Source organism: Uloborus diversus, chromosome 6 (genome assembly GCF_026930045.1).
Source record: "Uloborus diversus isolate 005 chromosome 6, Udiv.v.3.1, whole genome shotgun sequence".
NCBI classification, from domain to species: Eukaryota; Metazoa; Arthropoda; class Arachnida; order Araneae; family Uloboridae; genus Uloborus; species Uloborus diversus.
The window spans coordinates 54306064-54328927 of NC_072736.1; the positions used below are offsets into that span (position 1 = coordinate 54306064).

At 32.3% G+C, this 22864-nt stretch overlaps 1 protein-coding gene across 1 annotated transcript in view; it reads left to right on the plus strand.

The window, feature by feature from the left end:
• The first annotated feature begins 2770 nt into the window (after positions 1–2770).
• LOC129224761 (mucosa-associated lymphoid tissue lymphoma translocation protein 1-like) overlaps positions 2771–22864 on the plus strand; it is a 32924-nt gene continuing 12830 nt past the window's right edge. The window contains exons 1-10 of the mRNA XM_054859309.1: positions 2771–2889; positions 3641–4624; positions 10201–10367; positions 12594–12765; positions 13525–13634; positions 14678–14739; positions 15443–15479; positions 16547–16678; positions 20682–20846; positions 22409–22612. Of these exons, the coding sequence (XP_054715284.1) occupies positions 2771–2889; positions 3641–4624; positions 10201–10367; positions 12594–12765; positions 13525–13634; positions 14678–14739; positions 15443–15479; positions 16547–16678; positions 20682–20846; positions 22409–22612 (2152 nt within the window). The remainder of the gene's footprint in view (positions 2890–3640; positions 4625–10200; positions 10368–12593; positions 12766–13524; positions 13635–14677; positions 14740–15442; positions 15480–16546; positions 16679–20681; positions 20847–22408; positions 22613–22864) is intronic.

A 22864-nucleotide genomic window follows, 5' to 3' on the forward strand; every position in this document is an offset into this window, starting at 1 on the left:
CCTAGAGAATTTTACAAACTGTAATATAGAATTCATGTTAGAAGTTTGAAAAATTGGTAGATTTAAAGCAATTGGAAAAGCAATGTATTTTTATTTGTGGCAGGGTTTGTTGATTTAAATCAAGATTGAAATCATGATTTAAATCAAGTGACTTTTTTAAAAGAATCATCTATTTAAATCAACTGATTTGAATCAAATATTTTTTAAACAAAGTCATCGATTGAAATCAGTTGATTTTACATTACATATTAATTTAGCATTTTTAGAATGTGTTGTTCTAAATTCAACTATACTGCATTATAAAATCTTAACTTCAACTGGAAAAACAACATTGATCCCTCTTTCTGTGTGTGTAACAGTTTTTGAGACTCTTGCAATATTTGAAATACACAGGCAGCTCAGTCATTTCGAGCCGAGGACTGCAGTTTCGTGCTTATTAGCACTCATCAGCCCGGCATAGGAAAGTGACTGAGTTGGAGATGGAAAACCTCTTAAGGAAGCCAAGCTTCGGTCACTCGTCTGGTCTGCTAATTCTATATTAGCTACCAGTTTGTTTCACACTCTTGGACTGAGCTGGCGGTGTATTTCCCATATTTTTACTTTAGCCCTGGCTAATGGGCGGTAATTTACTGAATATACCTTGCCTTGTGTTCAATCTTCGAGTTGAACCGAACCATTGCTTCGGTCACTCGTCTGGTCTGCTAATTCTATATTAGCTACCAGTTTGTTTCGCACTCTTGGCTTCTTTAAGAGGTTTTTCCATCTCTAGCTCAGTCACTTTCCTATGCCGGGCTGATGAGTGCCAATAAGCACGAAACTGCAGTCCTTGGCTGGAAATGACTGAGCTGGCGGTGTATTTCACGTATTTTTGCTTTAGCCCTGGCTAATGGGCAGTAATTTACTGAATATATCTTGCAATATTGTTTTTACTCCAAAATTAGTTCAGAATAAAATATAATTTGCAGTTTTTCTTATACACCATTATTAATATAGTTAAGAAAAGTAATTGTTCAACATATTATGTTGAACTAAAAACATACATGATGATGGAAACCTTATGTCTTTAAGCAAAGCATAAAATAAAATCCCATCTTATCTAAATATTCATCATTAAAACATAATGATAAACTTAAATATGTATTGAATATTTAGAGAACTTAATGTGGTTTTAAGAGTGAGCTGAATGGATTCATTAGTTCAAATTGTTTTATTATCAAGGTTTTTTGCTTTCTTCATCCCAATTGAACAATTGAATCCATTTCAGAACTTTTGTTGACTCTAAGCTGATTTTAGGGGTGGTTGTTAAAGAGCTTAGAAAGGGAAATTATGTGCCGCAGGGCATAAAAAGGATGTGAAAGGGTGAAGATAATTGATTTTAACATGTTCGTATTTTGTTGAGCATAATATAAATTTCCTCTGTTAATCACTTTATTTCAGCTTAGTCTTTCAAATATTTTTTTACAGCAATTTAATTACAAAGTATCTACAATTTCGAGAAAAAAAAAGGTCGGGGGGGGGGGGGAGTAGTATTGCGGTGTTCAGATAAAATTAATAATTTTATATTCATATTTTGATCATGATAAATACATATAATATTTTGTAATATTCATTGTATTTACATCATTTTTATTTCATTTTAAGAAAAAATAATATAATCTCAATTATTTTCTTACTTTTATTTTTGGAAAATATTCTTGATTCACATCTGTAACATACGAGAGCTGTCTAAAAAGTATCTAACCCTTAATTAGCATGTGTGAATTCTGTGACCGCTTTCTAGTATGTCAGTCACTGTCTGTGGGTCGCTAAGTGAGACTTGACGCAATGTGTTTGTTGGTTACCAATTCTCTCAACATATTGAGCTGAGGTACTTCATCAAAACTTAGTGATTCTCAAAGCGAAACAATTCGTAAAATTCAGCAGGTGTTTGGAGAATATGCAATGAGTGTAGCACAAATTAAGGAGTGGTTCAACCGATTTAAAAATGACCTCACATTGGAGAGTGACTAGCGTTCTGACAGGGCTCAAATTGTTCAGAGTGCAGCTGTTGAGAGGGTGCAAAATTTGGTGATGGCAGATTATTGATTGACCATGAGGAAGATTGTCCAAGAGGTTAGAGTGAGTAAAGATTCTGCACATGCAACTTTTCTTGATGATTTGAACATACACGGTGTGGCTGCAAAGTTTGTGCCCATGTTGTTGTTCTGGAACAAAACGACCTTCTTCTTGAAGTTGCACAGTACCTGCTGGACACCGCCAGCACTGATCCTGGGTTTCTGAACACTGATAACTGGAGATGAGTCAGAGGTGTACAGGTACTACTTCTGGGTGTTTCTAGAATTGAAAATTCCACGGAAAGGGTCTTGTTTTGAGAGTAGAGAAGAGAAAATACGGAATGCGACAGAGGAACATCATTCCAAAAGAAAACTTCTAGAAGTGTTTCTGGCTGTGGAAGAATCTGTGGACTAAGTGTGTGCAAGCACGAGGGGGGGGGGGGTAGAGTCCTATCCCATTAGATATTTGAAATATTTTTTCTGGCATAAAGTCGGATACTTTTTAGGCAGGCATGTTTTTCATTTTTTATAACCTTTGTACATTTAGAATGATACTAAAAAAATAATTTGTATATGTCATGAAATTTTTAATTTAAAAAAAGGAGTAGATCTTCTAAGTTTTACTGTCCAAATCGGAAAGTTTACGTTGCTAATATGAAAAAGGATCAAAGTGAAATATTTATTCTGTTTTTCTTTCTCCTGTAGTGATTTTCATCATGGAATATAAAAATATATTAGACATGGATTTCGAAATTTTTATGAAAATTAAAAACATCCTTGAAGATAGGAATTTAAGAGAATCCTTTCTTGAAGTTTTGCCACCAGGATTTTGCAGGTATTCCTAGTTTTAAATTATTAATGCAAAAGTTTTAAGTACTTTATGATTGAGTGTATTTATTCTAGCTCAAAAATGAAAGTCAACATAAAAACTATGCTGTACAAAACATTTCAGATGCATGTTTTGGGTTCATAAGAAACTCCTTTTTCAAAGCAAAAAGATTATGGGTGAAAAGACAACTAACATTAGTTCTGTAATTTTCATTGCTATTGTGGTTCTTACCATGATTTTGGTTTTTAATATTTCACTCAAACTTTTTATTTTTGTTCTATGTCTATCATGTCAATAAAATATTGTTGTTAACGCCTCTGCACAGGTCCCCAAGCGATGAGGAGCAACGCTTGGGGGTCTTGGCTCTTGGCTTCGCCAAGCAACCCTAAAGCCCCCATTGTGAGAGGAGCATGGGAAACCACCCCTCGGAGATGCACTTCCAACGTTGTAGCGGATGCAGCCATAGGGCTCTCGCTCCCAATCCCTTGCAAGGATACATGCGTATCCTAGTCTTACTTTAATATTATGCTCATACTCTAATTGTAAATAAATTTAATTGTTTGTTGTTTTAACCACGACTCATCAATGCAGTCATCAATCTCAATATACAGTCCACTGCTGGAAAATTAGTTTTTCCCCCCTGAAGCCAGGCGGCTTCATTTTTGGTCAAGTCTCAACGGAGGTGAATCAGCGTATTTGATTTCTTAGCGGACTTTCTACTTAACGAGATGACGGACCTCAACATTTTAAACCGCAGACCAGGAGGTCTCAAAAGACAAGTCACGCGGTTGCTATCATTTATAGGAAGTGATATGGACTCTACGGAAATCGAATGCAAACTTGAACATGTGCAAGCTCTAAAAACCAAATTGGAGCAGCTGAGATTGGATTACTATTCAGTGCTGAACAATGAGGAATTGGACGAAAATGAAACGATTTTCATTGAACTCGAAGAAGAATTAGAAAAAATAGAAGCCGCCCTCAAGCGCAAGTTCAAGCAGCTCAACAACAATAGTTCCCGCTCCTTTAATGATGGACCACCTAACTCAACAATCAGTATCCGGCTTCCCAAAATATCACTTCCAAAATTTAACGGCAAATATGAAGAATGGTTCCTCTTCAAGGAACAATTTAACTCCATCATCAATTGTAACTCTTCCCTCTCGGATTCACAAAAACTGTATTACCTGAAATCATCACTTATCGGCCGCGCCAAAGAAATAGAAACAATAGATTATACCTACCAGTCCCTGTGGAAGGCCTTGACTGAGAGGTTCGAAAATAAGAGACTAATTGTGAACAGTCATATACAGGAGCTGTTAAACATCCAGAAAATAACTCATGAGTCAGCAGATGAGCTGAGAAATCTTGTGGACAAGATTCACAAGCATCTGCGAGCCCTCCAGCTAATTTATCTGCAATGTAATGATTTTACAGAAGTTTTACTCCTCAACATATTTCTTCAAAAGGTGGATGCAGAATCACGAAGGCAATTTGAGATCTCCTTAACCTCTACAGACCTCCCAAAATGGAGCAATTTTGTTCAACTCTTAGAAAAGAGGCATCATTTTTTGGAGAACTCTCAAATTCAATACACTTCACAAATAGAACCCAGATTAACTCAAAAAACATCCATAAGCAGTGTAAATAAGCCATTGCCGTTGAACAGTTGTAAATTGTGCAGTGCTTCACATAATCTGCATAATTGTGAAGAATTCAAGTGTCTAAATGTCAAACAAAGGTATGACCTAGTGCGGAAAAACAATTTGTGCTTAAATTGTTTTGGATTATCTCACCGAGTACAAGATTGCAAATCTAAGAACAGCTGCCGACAGTGCTCACAAAGGCACCACTCTTTACTACACAAGGACAGCTCGACCGAAATTCCCATGCATTCATCCTCAACCCCCATGGCGAACGAAGCACAATTTCTTCCCCACAATTTGCTTCAAGCAATACAGGTGTTGAAAACCCCTCACTCGAGCGGGGGAAGAACAGAGACACTTGTTTACTTTCAAGTTGTAAAGCTATCCTACTGTCAACTGTTAAGATCTGTACCCCAGCTGATGTTGCACAATACTCTCAAGAGTTTATGAGACACTCGTGGAACAAGATTGAAGCTGAGAGACATACTCCTAATGAACTATCGAACATTTCATTGACTGTTACGATCGATAACAATTCATTTCTTAATGACACATTCTAGGAATCTCTAATAACTTTACAAAACTTGTGAGAACTCTGAGTTTTATGTTTAGATTCATTCAAAACTGCAGGTACCCAGATCAAAGGACATCTGGCCCAATCAAGACGCAGGAGTTAATGAAGGCGGAAACATTTCTTATTCAGGCTGTTCAAAGGACAGATTTCGAAACGGAAATAACGAACTTATCAAAGGGAAATTTCGTAACAGGTAATAGTAAATTAAGATCTCTAAACCCCTTCTTAGATAAAAATAACGTCCTTAAAGTAGGGGGTCGTTTAAGTAATTCGAACCTCTGTTATTCTCAAAAACATCCTGCGATACTCCCTGCTAAGCACAAGCTAACTCAAATTATTATAAAGCATTTTCACGTAAAAAATTTACATGTTGGACCGCAGTCCTTATTATATTTTGTAAGAGAAAGATTTTGGTCCCTGAATGGTAGGAATCAGTGCCGAAAAATTGTTCATAGTTGTATCACTTGTTATAAGGCAAATCCCTCTTTAACGGAACAACTCATGGGATCTCTGCCTGAAACGCGCGTAAACCCCAGTTTTCCTTTCCAACATACTGGAGTAGATTTCTGCGGCCCATTTTACGTAAAATATAAGGGTCAGAGAAAAGGGGTTTTAAACAAGATTTATATCGCTATTTTTGTGTGCTTATCGACTAAGGCGGCTCACTTTGAAGTAGTTTCAGATTTAACAACAGAATCACTTATAGCATCTCTAAAACGATTCTTTGCAAGAAGAGGTAAATGCTCAGTTCTGTATAGTGACAATGCAAAAAACTTTGTGGGCGCCCACGCCGAACTACAGCGTCTTTACAATCTTGTGTGCAAACCAGATGAATATTTAAGTAACTATTTATCTTCCGAAAATATTGAGTGGAAATTTATCCCTCCAAGAACTCCTCATTTTGGGGGAATTTGGGAAGCAGGTATAAAGTCCTTCAAGTACCACTTAAAGAGATTGGCAATGCGAGATTGACATATGAAGAATTTATAACTGTAACTAATCAGGTAGAAGCAATTTTGAATTCTCGACCACTGACTCCTTTGTCATCAGCAACTGATGATTTAGAAATTTTAACACCAGGTCATTTCCTTATTGGACGGCCAATTAATTCAATTATTGAACCTCAGCTGTTAGATTTAAATGAAAATAGATTAGGGAAGTGGCAAAGAATCACTAAATTTGTTCAATATATATGGAAGCAATGGAAGCGTGATTATCTAAACAATTTGCAACAAAGATCAAAGTGGCAATCAGAAACAAAAAATGTTACAGTTGGCTCAATGGTCTTAATTAAAGAAGATAATCTCCCAGTAAATAAATGGTTGTTAGGAAGAATCGTTGAAGTCCTTCCCGGCCCTGACGGAGAGGTAAGAGTTGTATCTATACGAACAGAAAGTGGGTTAACAAGGAGATCAGTCTCTAAAATTTGTGTACTGCCGATAGAACTATAGACATGTTTAGTATTATTATTAATATTTGTGTTTGTAGTTTTTTTTAAATTTTCAATTGTAGAGCTCATTATGTTACTCATTATGCTATCGTATTTAACATGTCTTACTGTTTTCATAATTATTCAACTTTGGTAAAGGATTTGTTCAATTTTTATGTAAGTTTATTTAAAATCTATGTTTTTCAATTGTTGAATGTAATAAATACATTGCAACGTCGGGCAGCATGTTAACGCCTCTGTGCGGGTCCCCGAGCAATAAGGAGCAACGCTTGGGGTCTTGGCTCTTGGCTTCGCCAAGCAACCCTAAAGCCCCCATTGTGAGAGGAGCGTGAGAAACCACCCCTCAGAGATGCATTTCCAACGTTGTAGCGGATGCAGCCATAGGGCTCTCGCTCCCAATCCCTTGCAAGGATACATGCGTATCCTAGTCTTACTTTAATATTATGCTCATACTCTAATTGTAAGTAAATTTAATTGTTTGTTGTTTTAATCATGACTCATCAATGCAGTCAACAATTCCATTATACAGTCCACTGCTGGAAAATTAGTTTTTCCCCCTGAAGCCAGGCAGCTTCAATTGTGTATTTCTTTTTCACACTTTTCTGTTTGTTTTATACTCTTTTTCTTTTTTTTTTTAAATCAAGTATTACTTTCAAAGTCCTGACTGGTTGGAAATGCAGAGCATCATAGATTTTTCTGTATTTCAGACGCATCAATGAAAAGAAAGATTTTTAATACAATTGCTACAGAAATAACTATGAAATACAAAATTGAAACTAGTTGTGAAAATAATATTTAAATGGACTAAAAATAATAAAAACACAGCAGCGAGCAAAAGCTTCTTTTCTGGAAAGTGCAAGATTAACAGAATTTCAAATACACAAATTTTCCAGATTGGTTAAGCTTTAAGAAATTCAAACTCATTTCAAAAGATTTAATGCAATAAGGCTACAAAAACTGAAAATCAAAAGTTTATTGGTTTTTCCAAAAAAAAAAAAAAAAGAGTATTGCAAAATTAAATTACATAAATGTTGTGCAAATATCTTAGCAGACATCAGCCAGAACGCTGTAAAGTAGTAAAACGACCGAGCGTTTACCTAATGATCAAGAAAATTAATTTATCTTTTTCCTAGTCATGCTCTTTTTCAAAATTCTTGACTAAAAAAAGTTATTTTGCTGTAATGATGGCATCATAATATTTTTCAGTTTTCCGAACTTAGTACTATTGGCCAAGAAAGCAAAATTAGATGTAAAAAAAAAAACTCACAAATTTAGGACCCAAGCCACTTAGCTGTTTTGCCCTTGCAGTAATCAGGCTCTGTTGTACTATAGGTTAATATTATCTCGACAAGTTCTCATAAATACAGTGGAGTGCCACAAATCTGCCAACGTGAAAAATCGATGGTGATTCAACCTCCCTCCCCCCCTTACAAGTTTTTATTCTTTGTGCTATTAACTTATTTTCCATTTTTATTTTATTGTGGTCTATAATAATCCAAATCACCATAATTTACCAAAACTATTTTTTTAACTGCATAATTTGTGGATAATAAATACAAAAAAAAAAAAAAAAAAATATTCAATTATTAATTATTTTAATGTATTTATTCAAAAAATACATTTGTATTTCTGCTCAGTATGCTTTACATTGTGTACTATTAAAGAAATATCGTAAATCAAAAGCAGATGCTAAAAGATTGTTGCAGAGTTACAGAAAAATGCTAATATTTCGTGTGACACGTGGCATCAAAGAAACACAAAAATAAGTAAAAAATAACAAAGAATTCAGCATGTAAAAAGCAAGTGTAGATAAAAGCCAAATTTGGACATTTCAATTGAATACAAATGCCTTAAACTATTGAAAATAAATGCCAAGTATTTTCAAACTGGCCCCATTTATTGGTTTTTATTTCCTTGTGGTGGTGGTGGTTATTCAAGAGCAATTTACTTTTGGATTTAAAGGTTTTTTTAAGTAACAGCTAAAAGAATTAGTTACAATTTTTTTAATGATTATAAATTATCCAATTGTCCTATGAAGTAATTCATGAGTGTTTCGAAGTTTTAATTGTGGTGTTATTTTTTCAGTTTTAAGATATGGATAAAAAACATTGGTTTCTTTATGGCCTGAAATCCTCAAAATCCTAAAATCTGCACAACCACTTCTCTCAAGTTGTGTGGATTTTTGACCCTCCATTGTAGTAGTTTTCCTTTTATGGAGGTCGGAAAAAAGAGAAGATTGTGTATGATGAATTATAAATTTTTATGCCCTAACTTGTGTTCCTAATTTGAGAATACATTTTAATTTTATCAAATATATAGCGGCATATCTGCATAAAATGGTGCCATGGAAAGAATTGAAATTGTGTGTGGTTCAAATATTTAAAATCATGTCTGTTATTATTTTATTCTCGAAATTTGGTTTTATGATCAAAAGGTTATAATTCACATTCTATACAACTTAGAAGTTCCAAACGAATTCCACTGCATGCGAAAAAATTCATTCTTTTGATTGGTACTACTGTTTTAAATGTGCAAATAAGTTTACACTACCAAAATTGGGGAAAAAACACAAAGCTTTTTAATCTCTCCAGTAGTTATAAGTCTTGCATAGACGAGCCCGGTCTTGATCAAGTCACCTTCTGAACAAAAAGAAAAAGAAAGGAATTTTTAAATTGGTTCATTCGTTTAGGAACTAACAAGGCCACAGACTGACCCACATATGCAGATATTCACACAGAGATCCTTCGAACTTATAAGTCCCTTTCTTGTTGTGTTGAGGAATTAATTTGTATTAATTCTGGAATGTTTATATCCATGTGAACCGAAACAACCAAATTTTGCAAACTAGGTAAAACTATTGTGTAGATAATTTTAAAAATGAAAATTCTAACTAACCTATGCACATTTCAAAAATCATATTAGTGTTAGGAAAATGGCAAAATGGCACACGTAGCAAGTTTACAAAGGTAACACGATGAACTGGCTTTAATTGGGAATTAGGGAAAAAATGAGTATACCTATTTTACTTTCCCTGCATGGGGATTTTTTTGCATTAGAACTATCATGAGCCTGCTCAATATAAACAATCTCTCAAAGTCTTTCTGGGTGAAATTTTGAAATTCATGTGTTAAAATTTGGAATAATCCTAGCTTGACTCCGGTACCATGTACTTTGTAAAACTATCCTTTAATCAAATGGTACAAGAACACAAAACATATGGGCATTTTGAAAAACAGAAAGTTAGCTGATTTGTTTTTGATATAGTGTTACCCTATCAGAGGAAAATCATGAATTTTGATCAGGAGAGAGGAGGACTGGGGGCTGAAATCCTAAAAAGTTTGCATCAATGTGTCACATATATCATAAACTAGATGGTTAATTTTTAACCTGGTTGTAACTTTTTGACCACTGGACAATCCAATTGCATGGGGGGAGGGGGGGGAGAAAATTTAGTCCTCAAGTTGTACAGAAGTAAGTGCAATGAACCTACACTGCTTGTAATTTTTCTAATTGTCATTTATACGTGTTGAAAAAGCAAAAATACAATGGTTGCTTCTTTATTTTTTCATAGAACTCTTCAAAAACTGATTTTAAAAAATGGTAAAATTCAAAAACATAATTGACCTTGCAATAATTTCTTTCTTCAGTCCTGATTTCTTGATAGAAATGGATGTGGAAGGACAGAAGCCAAATATGTCACCAGCAAGATGGCTGTTAATGCATTTGGGATCCAGAGGCATTTGTGTAGCAGACCTAATATCCTGGTTTGAAGAAATGAATTTAGAAAAAGCCCTATCCCTCTTGAAAAAGGATGGTAATTATTAGATTTTAATAAATAGTTATCAAATGAGTCAAGTGAATGCTAATTATGTGACTATTATCTAATTTCTCTGTTAAAAATTTTATCTTCTATAATAATCTGTGATTTATGTTTCAGTGTTTAAGAATAACAAAACATAAGATTATAAGTAATGTTTTTTTTTTTTTTAATTATTGAAAGAAATCAACTTAAAAGAAAAAGACTAGTGTTAAAAGTGGGTGGAGAAGTCTTACATTGATGTTTAAATACAAGTTTTGTGCTTACTATTAAAGAAGTTATTAATTTTATTTTAAGGGAAAAAAAGAAAAGAAAAATTTAGTGTGCCTACCCAGTTGAGAACTAGCAATTGCTAACCTGTTGTGTGTATGCATAAGTTCTAAAAGTAAAACAAGAAGTTCCGTCTAGAACTATACGAGCCTACTTTTCCGTATACCCATACTACTTTCTAGTACCTAATCAATATTCTCAAAAATAGCTAAAATCGCAAATTGTTTCAAACATATTTTTTAAATATTTTAAGCTAATTTCTAGGAATAATAAAATATTCCTCACTCATCTAAAAAATGAGATGCATAAAAAAAAAATAAGTAAATAAAAAATAAATAAATAAAACAAATAAAAAAATATATATAAATAAATAAAATAGCAGCATTTTTTAAACAAAGCAGCTAATACACTTTTTTCCATAAAAAAAAATCTTTAACAGCTTTCAAAACAAAAAATTAATAATTAAAATTAATAACTCATTAAAATAAATACATCATATCAAAAAAAAAAGTTTATTTTTCCCCTGTTGCCAAAAATAATTTTTTAAATTAATTAATGCACTTACCAAAATAAATAAAAACAGTAAAATGTCAACTTAAAGAAATACTTTCATTGTCAAAAAAAAATCGTTTGCACATATCTTTATGTAGAAACATAAATGACTCCGAAAACTGAATACCTAAATTAAAACTTTAGCGTGAAAATAAAAACAAGTCATATCAACACTATTTATTGCCAGTTAAAACCATAGCTGCATAGTTGGAGTCAATCTCATTTTGGGATAAAGGAGTCGTAGAGGTATATCCAAGAATCAGAGTCAGTCATTTGTCTTCCATGTATAAATTTTTGCCAAAGCTACGAAGTCAGAGTCGAAGTCGGAGTCCGATTAATTTTCAGGCACGAGAGTCGGATTCGAAGTCAGGTGCCCCTAAATTCTTGGAGTCGGAGTCTGGAGTTTGGCGTCAAGAGCTATTTCCAACAAAATTTGTTTGAAATAAATCTGCCTTCAAGTATGGAATCTACATTGACTTTCAGTTTCCCCGTAGGTGCTAATGTTAAATTTTTTTGAACTGTTCAAAATTGAACAAAAAATAGTTCAATCAAAAAATGAAATATGGGAATGAGGTGTCCTCGCTGAGATCTTTCAAACAAAAAAAAGTTTGTTCTAATCGGACTATTCATTCAAAAGTTATTAGGGGGGGGGGGACAGACCAACAGACATTTTTCCCTATCTCAATACCCTACTTTCCAGTTTTTAATTTTTCGATATTTATTTAATTATTTTATTTATTTTTGATTTTTTTTTTTGTTTTACGCGATATTTTTAAGATGCATTAAGCCTTCTTTCATGCTTTTTTTTTATTTTTCTGACTTTTACTGGGAAAGTAGGCTAAAAAGACAAGGGGAACGCATACAATTTTTAAACTGGGCTATGGAAGTGGCACAAGAGGAGAAAAACCATAGCTATTCAGTTGCAGTTGGCATTGTAAGCTTCTCACATGAGTGACAAAGAACTGTTTTGCAGTTATTTGATCAGGGTGTGAGTCTAAATTTTTTGATAATTTATCAACGGCATCTTGTCCAGGGTTGCTTCACACCAATTGACAGCAATTATAATTTTCATCTTACTCTTTTAGATGCTAGTGAATACATCCCTAAAAGTTTGATCAATGTGACTGAAAACCCAATCACAAATAGTTTCAAGAGATGATTTTTGAAACTATTTCTGATTTTTTAAAAAAATGTAATTAATAGAAAAATTTTAATTCTAGTTTTAGAAGTAAGCAAACTCTTATTGGAAAGCATTTTCTTGTGAAGTATGTAATTAAGCTATCTTTTCTAATGATTTCAACTGTTTTCCCTTCCATTGATTAATGGTATCATCAAAAATATAATGCTTTATTAAATGATTAAGTAAAATAATGTATTTTTCACACTTTACCATTATTTTAGAGCCTTTACGGATAGTTGAACAACCTGTTGAAAGATTATCTGTCTGTGAAGGTGCAGAAATTGAAATAACTGTTAAAGCAACTTCTTATCCTCGTCCTGAATATCAGTGGTTTAAAGATGACCAGGAGTTGCTACTTCAATACAAACCAACGCTGTCCATTCCAGATGCAAAGTAAGATGTATCAATGTTTTGAAATTAAGGCAAAAATTAAAGAGAATTTTAGTTTTCTTTATAATTTTATTTTACTTATTTTTTTACAAATTCTAAATTGATCTTTTTCTTATTGTAATTTAGTTTTCCATAAATTATTTAGTGATTAAAATATTTAAAATTATCTTTTTTGTATTTACATGCCCAAAGAAGAACCAGACAATAATTAAAAAATAAATATTTTTAAAATTTTTTATTATTATTATTATTTCAATTATAACTAAAAAAGTGACTATGTTTGTGTAAAAGTTTTTATCAAAGTAAATATTAGTTTGGAATGTTTGCCAACTGTCAGAAATAGAATGTATTTAGCAAAAATACAATATTCAAAATATATAGAAGCAGTTTTTTGCTCAGCAAAAGCAATGTTACCAAAAAAAAAAAAAAGAATGTTACCAAAAAGAAAGCTGGTATAAAGATAGCTAATGAATCAGCTCTTGTTGTTTAATAGGAACCTTTATCCCATTATGCCAGTACTAGCATCATTTATCAATATAAAGTGCTGATAATGTCTTATTCCTTTTTCAATGAAATGCTCAATGCCAATCAATTAATGGTGCATATACAGCCTACCCTTCTGCCTCATTTGCCCTCTTTACAATTGATTTCTTACATCCTTGCTTCAGTGAAGTTTGATACTGATCTGATTGTGAACCTCTAATTGTTTTATGGTGAAACTAATAGAAAGAGACTAAAGCTAATTACAATTTTTTTTGTCAGGTTAATGCATGGTGGTGTTTATAAATGTCATGTTGCAAAAAAGGATTCTAAAACAGGAGTGTATGAATGTCTTTGTTCTAATCCAGTGGAAGTGGTGATTGCTAAAAAAGGTATTAAAGCAGTTATAAATGAATTTATGTCATTAGTGTGAGCACTTATTTGTACACACATTTCACTTCATATACATCTACGTAACCAAAAGTGTTGGGATACTTTCAAAAATTCATATTTTTGCGGATTTCTTGAGAAATAGTAGCTCAATTGCTCTATAACTTTTGTTGCATAAAAGGTGTGCTCCAACTGTCTTTTTCTAATAAAAATTAAATGACCTATGCATTTAGGGGACCAGCAACAAATTGATGGAAGTGAAAACATTTTTTGATCACCCTTCATTATAAATAGCTCAGAATAATCTGTAAATTTCAGAAATAATTTTACTTGCTATGTACAATTATTGTATAGATTTTGTGGAAGTATGACTTATAGCCACAAAGATATAAGCATTAAAAAAAATTGCATGTTTTTTGCTCATAACACAAATGGTTTTCTGTGTTATGAGCCAAAACGTTCAGAAAACCTGACTATACAAGAGAAGTATAATACTAAAAATTGAAATTAAATTGTTGAAACTTTGAATGAAACATGAATGTTTTTAGCCATTAATTTTTCACTGTACATCCACAGTAGATAGCAATTTACAACCTTCATACTTTAAAGCCCAAGTAGAAGAGGGAACTCATAAAAACATTCTTGTTAAATCTTAAAAACTTAAAAAGATATCGGCGATCTAATGAGCTGTATTTCAATGAGTCTTGGAAATGCAATGATTCATGAATTATTGATCATAAAAAATATAAAAGTTCATAAAAAAATTAAAAGTAAAACTTTAATGTTTTAGAATAAAAAGAGCAACTAACAAAAATCGCTGTCGTGAAAATACTTAAAAAATCTGAATGTGTCTAATTTGTTACCCTTTGCCATACCAAAAATTTGCACTAGGATTCACAACTTTTGAGACCTGCTCTGTATGTGTGCATACTCACTTACACTTTGTAAACTCTATTATTCTGGTTCTTAAAACTATTTGATGTTGTAAGATTGTTTGATTTTCTCATACCTTTTACTTGATTTCAAATTGTTTTGAATGTTACAGATAATATTCTAGCAGGATCAAAAGAATGGGACAGTTGTCTGAGAGCTCAAGAAATTACTCAGGTAAGTTTTACAATGCAAATAATAGTTCCATTTATTTCCAAGATATTTTGCAAATTTGCAGATTGTTTTAAAAGCAGTCTTTTGTTCTCCTTATGTCCTGTATTCATGACAACTCTACTCTTTTTGTTTCCTTTTGTAAAGCTGCAACATAAAAGTAATTAATGTACATTGTTTATAAATCATGCTTTTTTATGTCACTAAGTTTATCCAACAAATGATCAGTTTCATGAACAATCCAATTTGAAATTGCTTCCAAAAGAGAAAAAAAAATGCTTTTCAGACTAGCTGTGATAAAATGACATTTATCGTACGTTTTTTTTTTTTTTTTTTGTATTTAATGATGGTTGGTTTGATGTAGCTCTTAAACGGCAGATTAAATGCAGCTGCTCTAAATAGTGCAATTTCAAATGGTTTATAGAATTCAATGATGAATAGTGACCATAAAACTCTAGCACAACTTTTTATTTTTTCTTGCAAATTACAAGTTTTACACTCAGCCTGCTTTAAGTTTTACTGATGCCTTGTAACTGAGAGAAAAATGTTCATTTTGACACTTTCCCCCCTAGTACTGTTAAATCACCTTTCTCCATGCTCTTTTTTAATCCTTGTCTTGCATGCATTATACATTGAGCTTACTCCAAATATTTTTTGTCTAATTTTATTGTTTGTGGTTCCTTGTAACTTTGTTTTGACTTCTTTTCAGAATAATTTTAATTGCATTCCTGAGGAGAAAGATAAAAGTGAGTGTATTAAATAAGTATTTTTCTAGCATAAAATTTTTATTTATTAAGAACTGGACAATTAGTTATGCAGGTATTGAGCAGAGATCCAGGGGGCGAGTCGTGGGTGTCATGAACATTTTAAGTTTACTGTGGGGAATGCAGTGGCCTTGACTTTTTTCTGCATGGGAAGGAGTGGGGTTTTTTTTCGTTTCAATTGTAATATGCATATTTAAATTAAATGTTTTTTTCTTGGAGGGTGAAGGGGGGTTCTCATTTTGTCTGAATTGTAATGCTTATTTTAATTATATTATTTTTGGGGGGGGGAGGGGGATTTTTATTTTGTTCCAACGGTGATGGGTATTTAAAAAAAATGAATGATTTTTTCTTCATAAGGGGGGAAGACTTTCATTTTGCTTGAATTGTTATGTGTATTTTAATTGAACTCTTAATTTTCTATTGGTCAAGAGGATAATTTTTATTTTGTTCTAAAATAGCATGTATATTTTAATTAAATTAATTTTTCTTCAGGGGAAAGGAATTTTTATTTTGTTCTTTTTCTAAAGGTAGTCATAAGGGACAGTTCCTTTTGTTTCTTTTTTTTTTTCCATTATTACATGTAAGCTTGAAACTAAGATTAAATTATGTATGTGCATATCTGTTAAAGTAAATGAATCTTGTTGCTTCAATTGAAGGGGGAGGGGAGTTTATCAGCTGAAGGGATTTATTTTAAATTCTGTATACAGCTAGTTAATTGTCTTTTATTAGAACATATCAAATTGCTATGAGTCAGTAGTAGTCTTGGGTGTCCTTTCAAATTTTATTAATGTATTTTATTTCTGAATAATTTTGATATTATTCAATTCAAATCGCTTTCTTATAATTCATTTTTTTACACATAAAACATAGTTATTGCAAAATACTGTAACCACAAGGAAATAGTTGATTCAAAATTGCAAATCTTTATAGGGGGAGGGGCAGGACTTTACTGTAATACATTTTTGACATTATGTAGAGCATGGCTATAAAGATTTAAGTGAAATTTGTTTGCTGCTGTTCTTTATGACTTTTTAAAATATTTTATGTAGCAATTAAAATAGTTCGACAACCATACGTCCATGGCAAGATTGGTCAAGGAATGTCCATTTGCCTGCATTGCGAGGCCGAGAGTTCATATCCAGTAAAATACCAATGGTTTAAGAATGGGATACCTCTAGAAGGTAAATTTTTCTTCTTTTTTTCATTTCTTTCTTAAAGCAAATTTCAATGTCAACAGTAATGTTGAACTCATGATAAAAAGACGACGAATTTAATATTTTTTTTATGAGGAACACTTTTTAAAGCAGCCAGTTTGATTAGGCAGGATTTATGAGTTAGCTAGCCGCATGTGGAAGGTTGTTGCACACCACCGTTCGCAGCGTACTTTGGGGACGCTGCCCTTTTTGTATTATCTGGGGTGGTACTTTAATTAATCTATTCTTTTGCCAAGGTGCACTTTTCATTTAATTCACTTTTGCTCAAATCAGAAAAAGGATTAGTTCGCAAGATGCTAGAGTAATACAGTAATTCTGGTAAAGGGAAAAGATGGCCCAGAGAGAGAGAGAGAATCCATATTTTAAATTAATATCTCTCCTATTAAAACCCTTAAAAACTGAGACTGGACTATGCATGATCCTTGTAAAATTTCAAGGATTTTGATATCTGGTTCAAACCTCAAACCATTAACATTCTCTTAGTTTAAGTGACTTTGTAGATTATAGATTCTAAGAAGGAACAAGGTTAAATACTTAAGAGCATTAGCAGTGGCGCCGACTCCATAGGGCTTGAGGGGGCCCGAGCCCCTTCAATAGTTTGTTTTAGGGGGCAGAGCCCCCTCAATAATTGAAGAACATTATTTGTCATATTATGGTTTCTAAAATCACAAAATTATGTTGATATTTTTTACTTTCCTTGTTTGAAGATATTACATTGTAAAATACATTCAGTAATGAATTAAAACAAATAACTATTGCGGTAGTAAGCAGGTTAATTGAAAACGAGTGGTGGAAGACGTGATAGTTTTCTTCAATTATTAGAGTTAATAAAGTAATCTCTCTGTATTAACTTTTTTAACTCTATTAAAGCATTAATTTTGAGACATTATTTTTATTTAATGAACTCAGCCTTATTCAAACCAAGCTTAAATTAGTTATTTCACTTATAGTAATCAAAGTGCAACAACAATCTTTTATGCTTTATTCTTTTAATGATAGTTTAGATTTATTTAAACATCATTTCAATCTTTTCAGAGCTATATATTCACTGCTTTGTAATAGACTAAAAGCATAATTATTACTGTAAATTGAATTAGCTTTTTACGAAAATACTATGCGTTTTTTTTCTTTTTTTTTTCAAAGCCAAAAAATGTGTTGGCTTGTCGAGTTTCTCAGAGTGTCGATTTACTGAGAGTCGAGTTTTTGAGGCTCTAATGTTGATCATGTGATTCTAAAATGCTTAAAAAACTTTAAAACTCACTATTTTTTATCTCAAATTTTAGAAAATTTCTCCTGGCAAGGCCCCTGTTATGGCACCCTCCCCCCAATAGTTGTTATAAATCAATGCCACTGGGAGTTCCTTTCCAGGCAAGTCAAGTGCACTACCTTGTATAGTGCCATAGCCTAGCTATGACACTTCACGGCTCCCCACAAAATGGAACTGTAATATTGTCCCTCACTTAAGGCAAGTGACGATCTAATTGAAGCAGAAAATTTGTGTACCAATTTTTAGAATGTTTTACTTTGAAAACGCCATCTCACATAGTGTTTGCATAAACTATCCATACCAGAAAATATTTAAGTTGGCATTTTCAAGGTACAAAAATCTGAATTTTTTTCAGGGGGGGGGGGGCTTCGTGCTTTAACATACTTCCTAGACCCCGGTGACATCCGCCCCCCCCCCCCAACAATTTTTCCAAGTCTGCACCCCTGAGCATTAGTATTTTTACATAGTATAAAATTACATAGTAGTCTTGTTTGAAGAAAAAAGAACCTAGTTTAATTATAATGTGAAAGGCTGTGTAAGATGACAATCAGTTGACTTGCATGGTCATGAGTGTCTATCTTAACACATGGTACACACTTGTAGAGAATTCTGATGATTTTTTTCACTTTGTCATATGACAGTTTATAACCATCATCATTTATTAATGTACAATGTACATTGTTAATTCACACCCTATCTCTTATATTTTTACTTGAACTTTGTATTGTTTTGAATGGGTCATTGCTCCTTGATTGAATAGTTTCTGAACAAATCACATGTGTTTCGTCATGGAATGCTCATTCATATCTTATCAGTCCACAATATGTTAAAGAAGATTTTTATCATTTTTGTACTTTTCAAAATAAAGTGCAAAAAAGCAAAGTATGTCCCAAGGACAATGCCTCGCTCACTCAAAGCATACTTCCTGCAAAAATGAATCCTTTCAAAAGGGATAAAAACTCTCAAAAATGATTCCATATATAATTTTAATGCTTCAGCACGTGCCATCCCCCCCTCCCCTCTCCATCCTATGGACTCTCATCATGTGTGAGAACTGTTTGAAAGCTATAGTCAAGAATGACTGATGAATAAAAAATCATATCACTTTGTTGCTATTCAAAAGAAAACCAGTCCTTTGGAAATTGTGACGTTTTTGAGAAGGGTCTGGGCCAAGAGAGTTTAGACTGATAATGTGAATACTTCATTGCACAAAATTTCACAGAGAGGCTAGAAAATTACTTGTGTTGTTATTTGTTGTAGTTATTTCTGTTTCAAAAAAAAAATAATTATTATTATAAGTCTTTCAGGGTTCGTACGGGTCATGGAAATCCTGGAAAGTCATGGAAAAAGAATAAGTGAATTTCAGACCTTGAAAAGTCATGGAAAATTGAAATTTCCATTGAAAGTCATGGAAATTTATTTCAAGTCATGGAAAAATGTCCTGGACAGAGATAAAATAACATTAACTAATAGAGCATTACAAATATTGAGTGATAGCACATAAGAGTTATTAAAAATGGAAAATTGAACGATCCCAAAATCATATCTGAATTTTGAAAAATCATTGTATCCACTTCTGTTGCAGACTTCTGTTGTTCCTTTTTGGGATGTGATTTTACTGCTTGGACATCTCTTATTTTGAATTTCTGTTATTTTCAACACTTCTTATGTTTTATATTATGTAGTAGTGAACTTGCACTTTCTTGGTTTTGTCACGCCCACTCAAAAAAGCAATTCAATTGCATCCAAGTTTGATTCCAGTACTCGTAAGAACTTTGTTATTAAATTTATCAGAGTTTATCTTAATTTGTTGAAGGTTTTATAAAGTAAAGATCTTTAGTCAGACGATAGAATACAGAAAAAGGGGAATTCTAATATTCTAAAGTAGTACTACTGTAGTGCCCAACATACGGCCCAGAAAACTAATTCATGCGACCCATTGCTACGTTCTGCTACGTTCAATGTCAAGAATTGAACATGTTCTGGAATTTCTGAATCTTTTAATTTATATAAAATTAAAAATGTGAAAATAAGTAAACAAAACAAGTACTTTTGAATCAGAAGATTGATTCATTACTGAATGGTTTTTTCAAAAAATATCTGGTTTAGACATAAATATATCTAAACTATGTGGATTTATTTTAAAGAACCAAAATACTGTCAAGTTATGTGGATTATTAAATGCGCTGTTGGACACTGAAAGGCAACTTTTGAAGCAAATTTATTGAAACTTAATTGATTGCTCTTTCAACCTTTGTCCCATTCATTATCATTCTACTTGTTTATATATATAAAAAATTAGACATTTAAGCATCATAATTTTAGTTCCACTGCATTATTACTTTACTTAAATTTAAATGATGAAGACAAATAAGAATAGTTTAGTTTTTTAAGTGTACACTTATATTTTTTCCATTACGAGTAAGTGCTTCAATGAGGCTGTGGCATTCCTGTAGACGTTTTGCTAAAGCTCATTTCCAAAAATTAGCAAGTTTGAGATTAAGTAGTGTTTTTCTCTTCGTAAACAAGGTCATGAAAATTTTTATTGAAGTCATGAAAAAGTCTTGGAAAAGTCATGGAATTTTTTCATCCAAATAGAGTATGAACCCTGGTCTTTGTTTTGAATTAAGTGCATACATCAGATAGTTCTATTCATTTTATTACAGTTTTAAATGCTTAAACTTATAATCTTTCAAATTACAGGTGAAACATCAACCAAGTTAGAATTGAATTGTTTATATCCTGATTCAGTTACTTCAGATACTGAATGGAATTATCAGTGTGTAGTAAATAATGATTTTTGTCACAGTCTCTCCAATCCAGTTACGGTTGAACTTGATAATGTTGATGAAACTACTCCTTTTATTGGTAACTACTCTTTTGATGATTCATGAAAAAAAATAGTGTTTCCAAATATTCTCGCTTAACTTTTTATTTACCTTAAAATACTAGAGCCTTTCAAATTGTTTGGTTGTTTGGAAATTAATTTTGTTTCTGGTGAAAATGAAACATAATTTTCCTCCAGTATATAAATGTTTTTTTTTTTTATTGTTTCCCTTTTTTATCCGATATCTTTTGACCTATTTCAGCAGTTGCATGACTCCATGCTTCTAATTTTATTAATTAAACTTCTAATTTTCTTAGCTAGTTCATTTTTGGCAGAGCAGGACTTTTAATTATTTACAATACCCTGCCATTAAATTTTGTTCTTGAAATAAATGGCAGATGTTATTTTGACATTTTTGCTTTTCTGCAATTTTTTGCCTTTCTTAAAGAAATAAAGGTTTGTGTTTAAAATTGAATTTTAAATCTCGAAGTTTGTCAAAATTAAGCCTTATCTGAAAAAAAACCTATTAACTTTAACTTGAATTAATAATACTGATAAATGTGCAAAAACTATTTCATGTAAAAAGATGTTATTTGCTGTAGATTATGTGATATATGCATTGCAATAAATCAGTTGCACAGAATATATTTTAAGAATATCATCTTATAACTTCTGCTTATGAAAAAAAAAAAAAAAGAGTGACATGTTTGTGACCTATTTGGGCATAAAGGATATTCATGCTAAATATAGAGGAAACCAAGGAAATGTAGAGGTAAGCAATACATTCAATTATGTTTATGTGACAGAAATCTGATGTTTCATAGTCAGGTAAGGAAAGTAAAATGTTCTGAATCAATTACAGTGTTCTGTAATTTGCTTGTAAAAAACATTGTTGCTCAACTGTTCAACAAATAATGATATTTTGAATGATCTTGTCGCGTATTAAAGTAGAATTATAAGTTCAAGCATTTTCTTCCACCCGCTGGTGGCATGATAGTTAGGCGCTGGCCTTCTACGCCTGCGGACCCCAGGTTCTGACCTGGGGTGGCCAGTCGGTAGATTTTTGAGATGCAGAAAATCATCAGCGCTCATGTTGTAAAATTATGCGGCATGTAAAAGATCCCTTGGGCATTTGGCTTTGGCTCCTTTGGCAGAATTAAATTTCTAGTGCAATTTCGCATTAAAGAGAGCCCAGGTGTCTTTATCTGGTGGAGACTGGGCATCCGAATTATCCGTGACATTGACATCCGTGCCTTAATGGTGTCGCATGAAAGACTGAATGCCGTATCGGGGGATCCCATTAAGTCGACTAAAGGCTAAATAGCCTTAGAATGCAGCCCCCATTAGAAGAAAAAAAAATTTCTTCCAAAATAATGGTGCTTTGTAGTATTTTGTTGTGTTGATTAATGAGTATTTGAAGTTTAAGCATTCTAATGAAAAATTTCAATTCTTGTTTTACAATTTTGCATTTTTCAATAACTTATGGTAAAAAAAGATGCATTACACAGTTTTTCATCCTTTTAAAATCAACAAGAAGTTGCATAAAACATCACAGCATAAACTATTTTGCCAAACTAAAATACTTTTCTTCTTCTTTTTAAAGCTGAAGATAAAATAGCCTTTTTGATTGCCAATGATACATACCTCAACTTACCAGAACTGAAAAAACCATCTCCTGATGTTGTTGATATGGCTGAGCTGCTTTCTTCAATGAAATTCAAAATTTTTGCTGTTAAAAATCTTAGATTATTAGAAATGAAAAATGCTGTCCATGTCTTTTGTAAAATGTTAAGACCAAAAGTTTATGGTAATTTTTTGTTTTTATGTTGTTAATTTGTATTTTGTTTATGAAATATATATATATATATATATATATATATATATATATATATATATATATATTTAAAATTTTGAACCCTTGCAATGTATTTACAGTTGTAATATTCATTGTGTGACTTTACTTTTTTCAAAATGACACAAGAACATTTAAAGTATTATCTTTTGTTGACAACAGTCGAACATCCATTTATCGAACTTTCACATATTAAAATTTTCTATA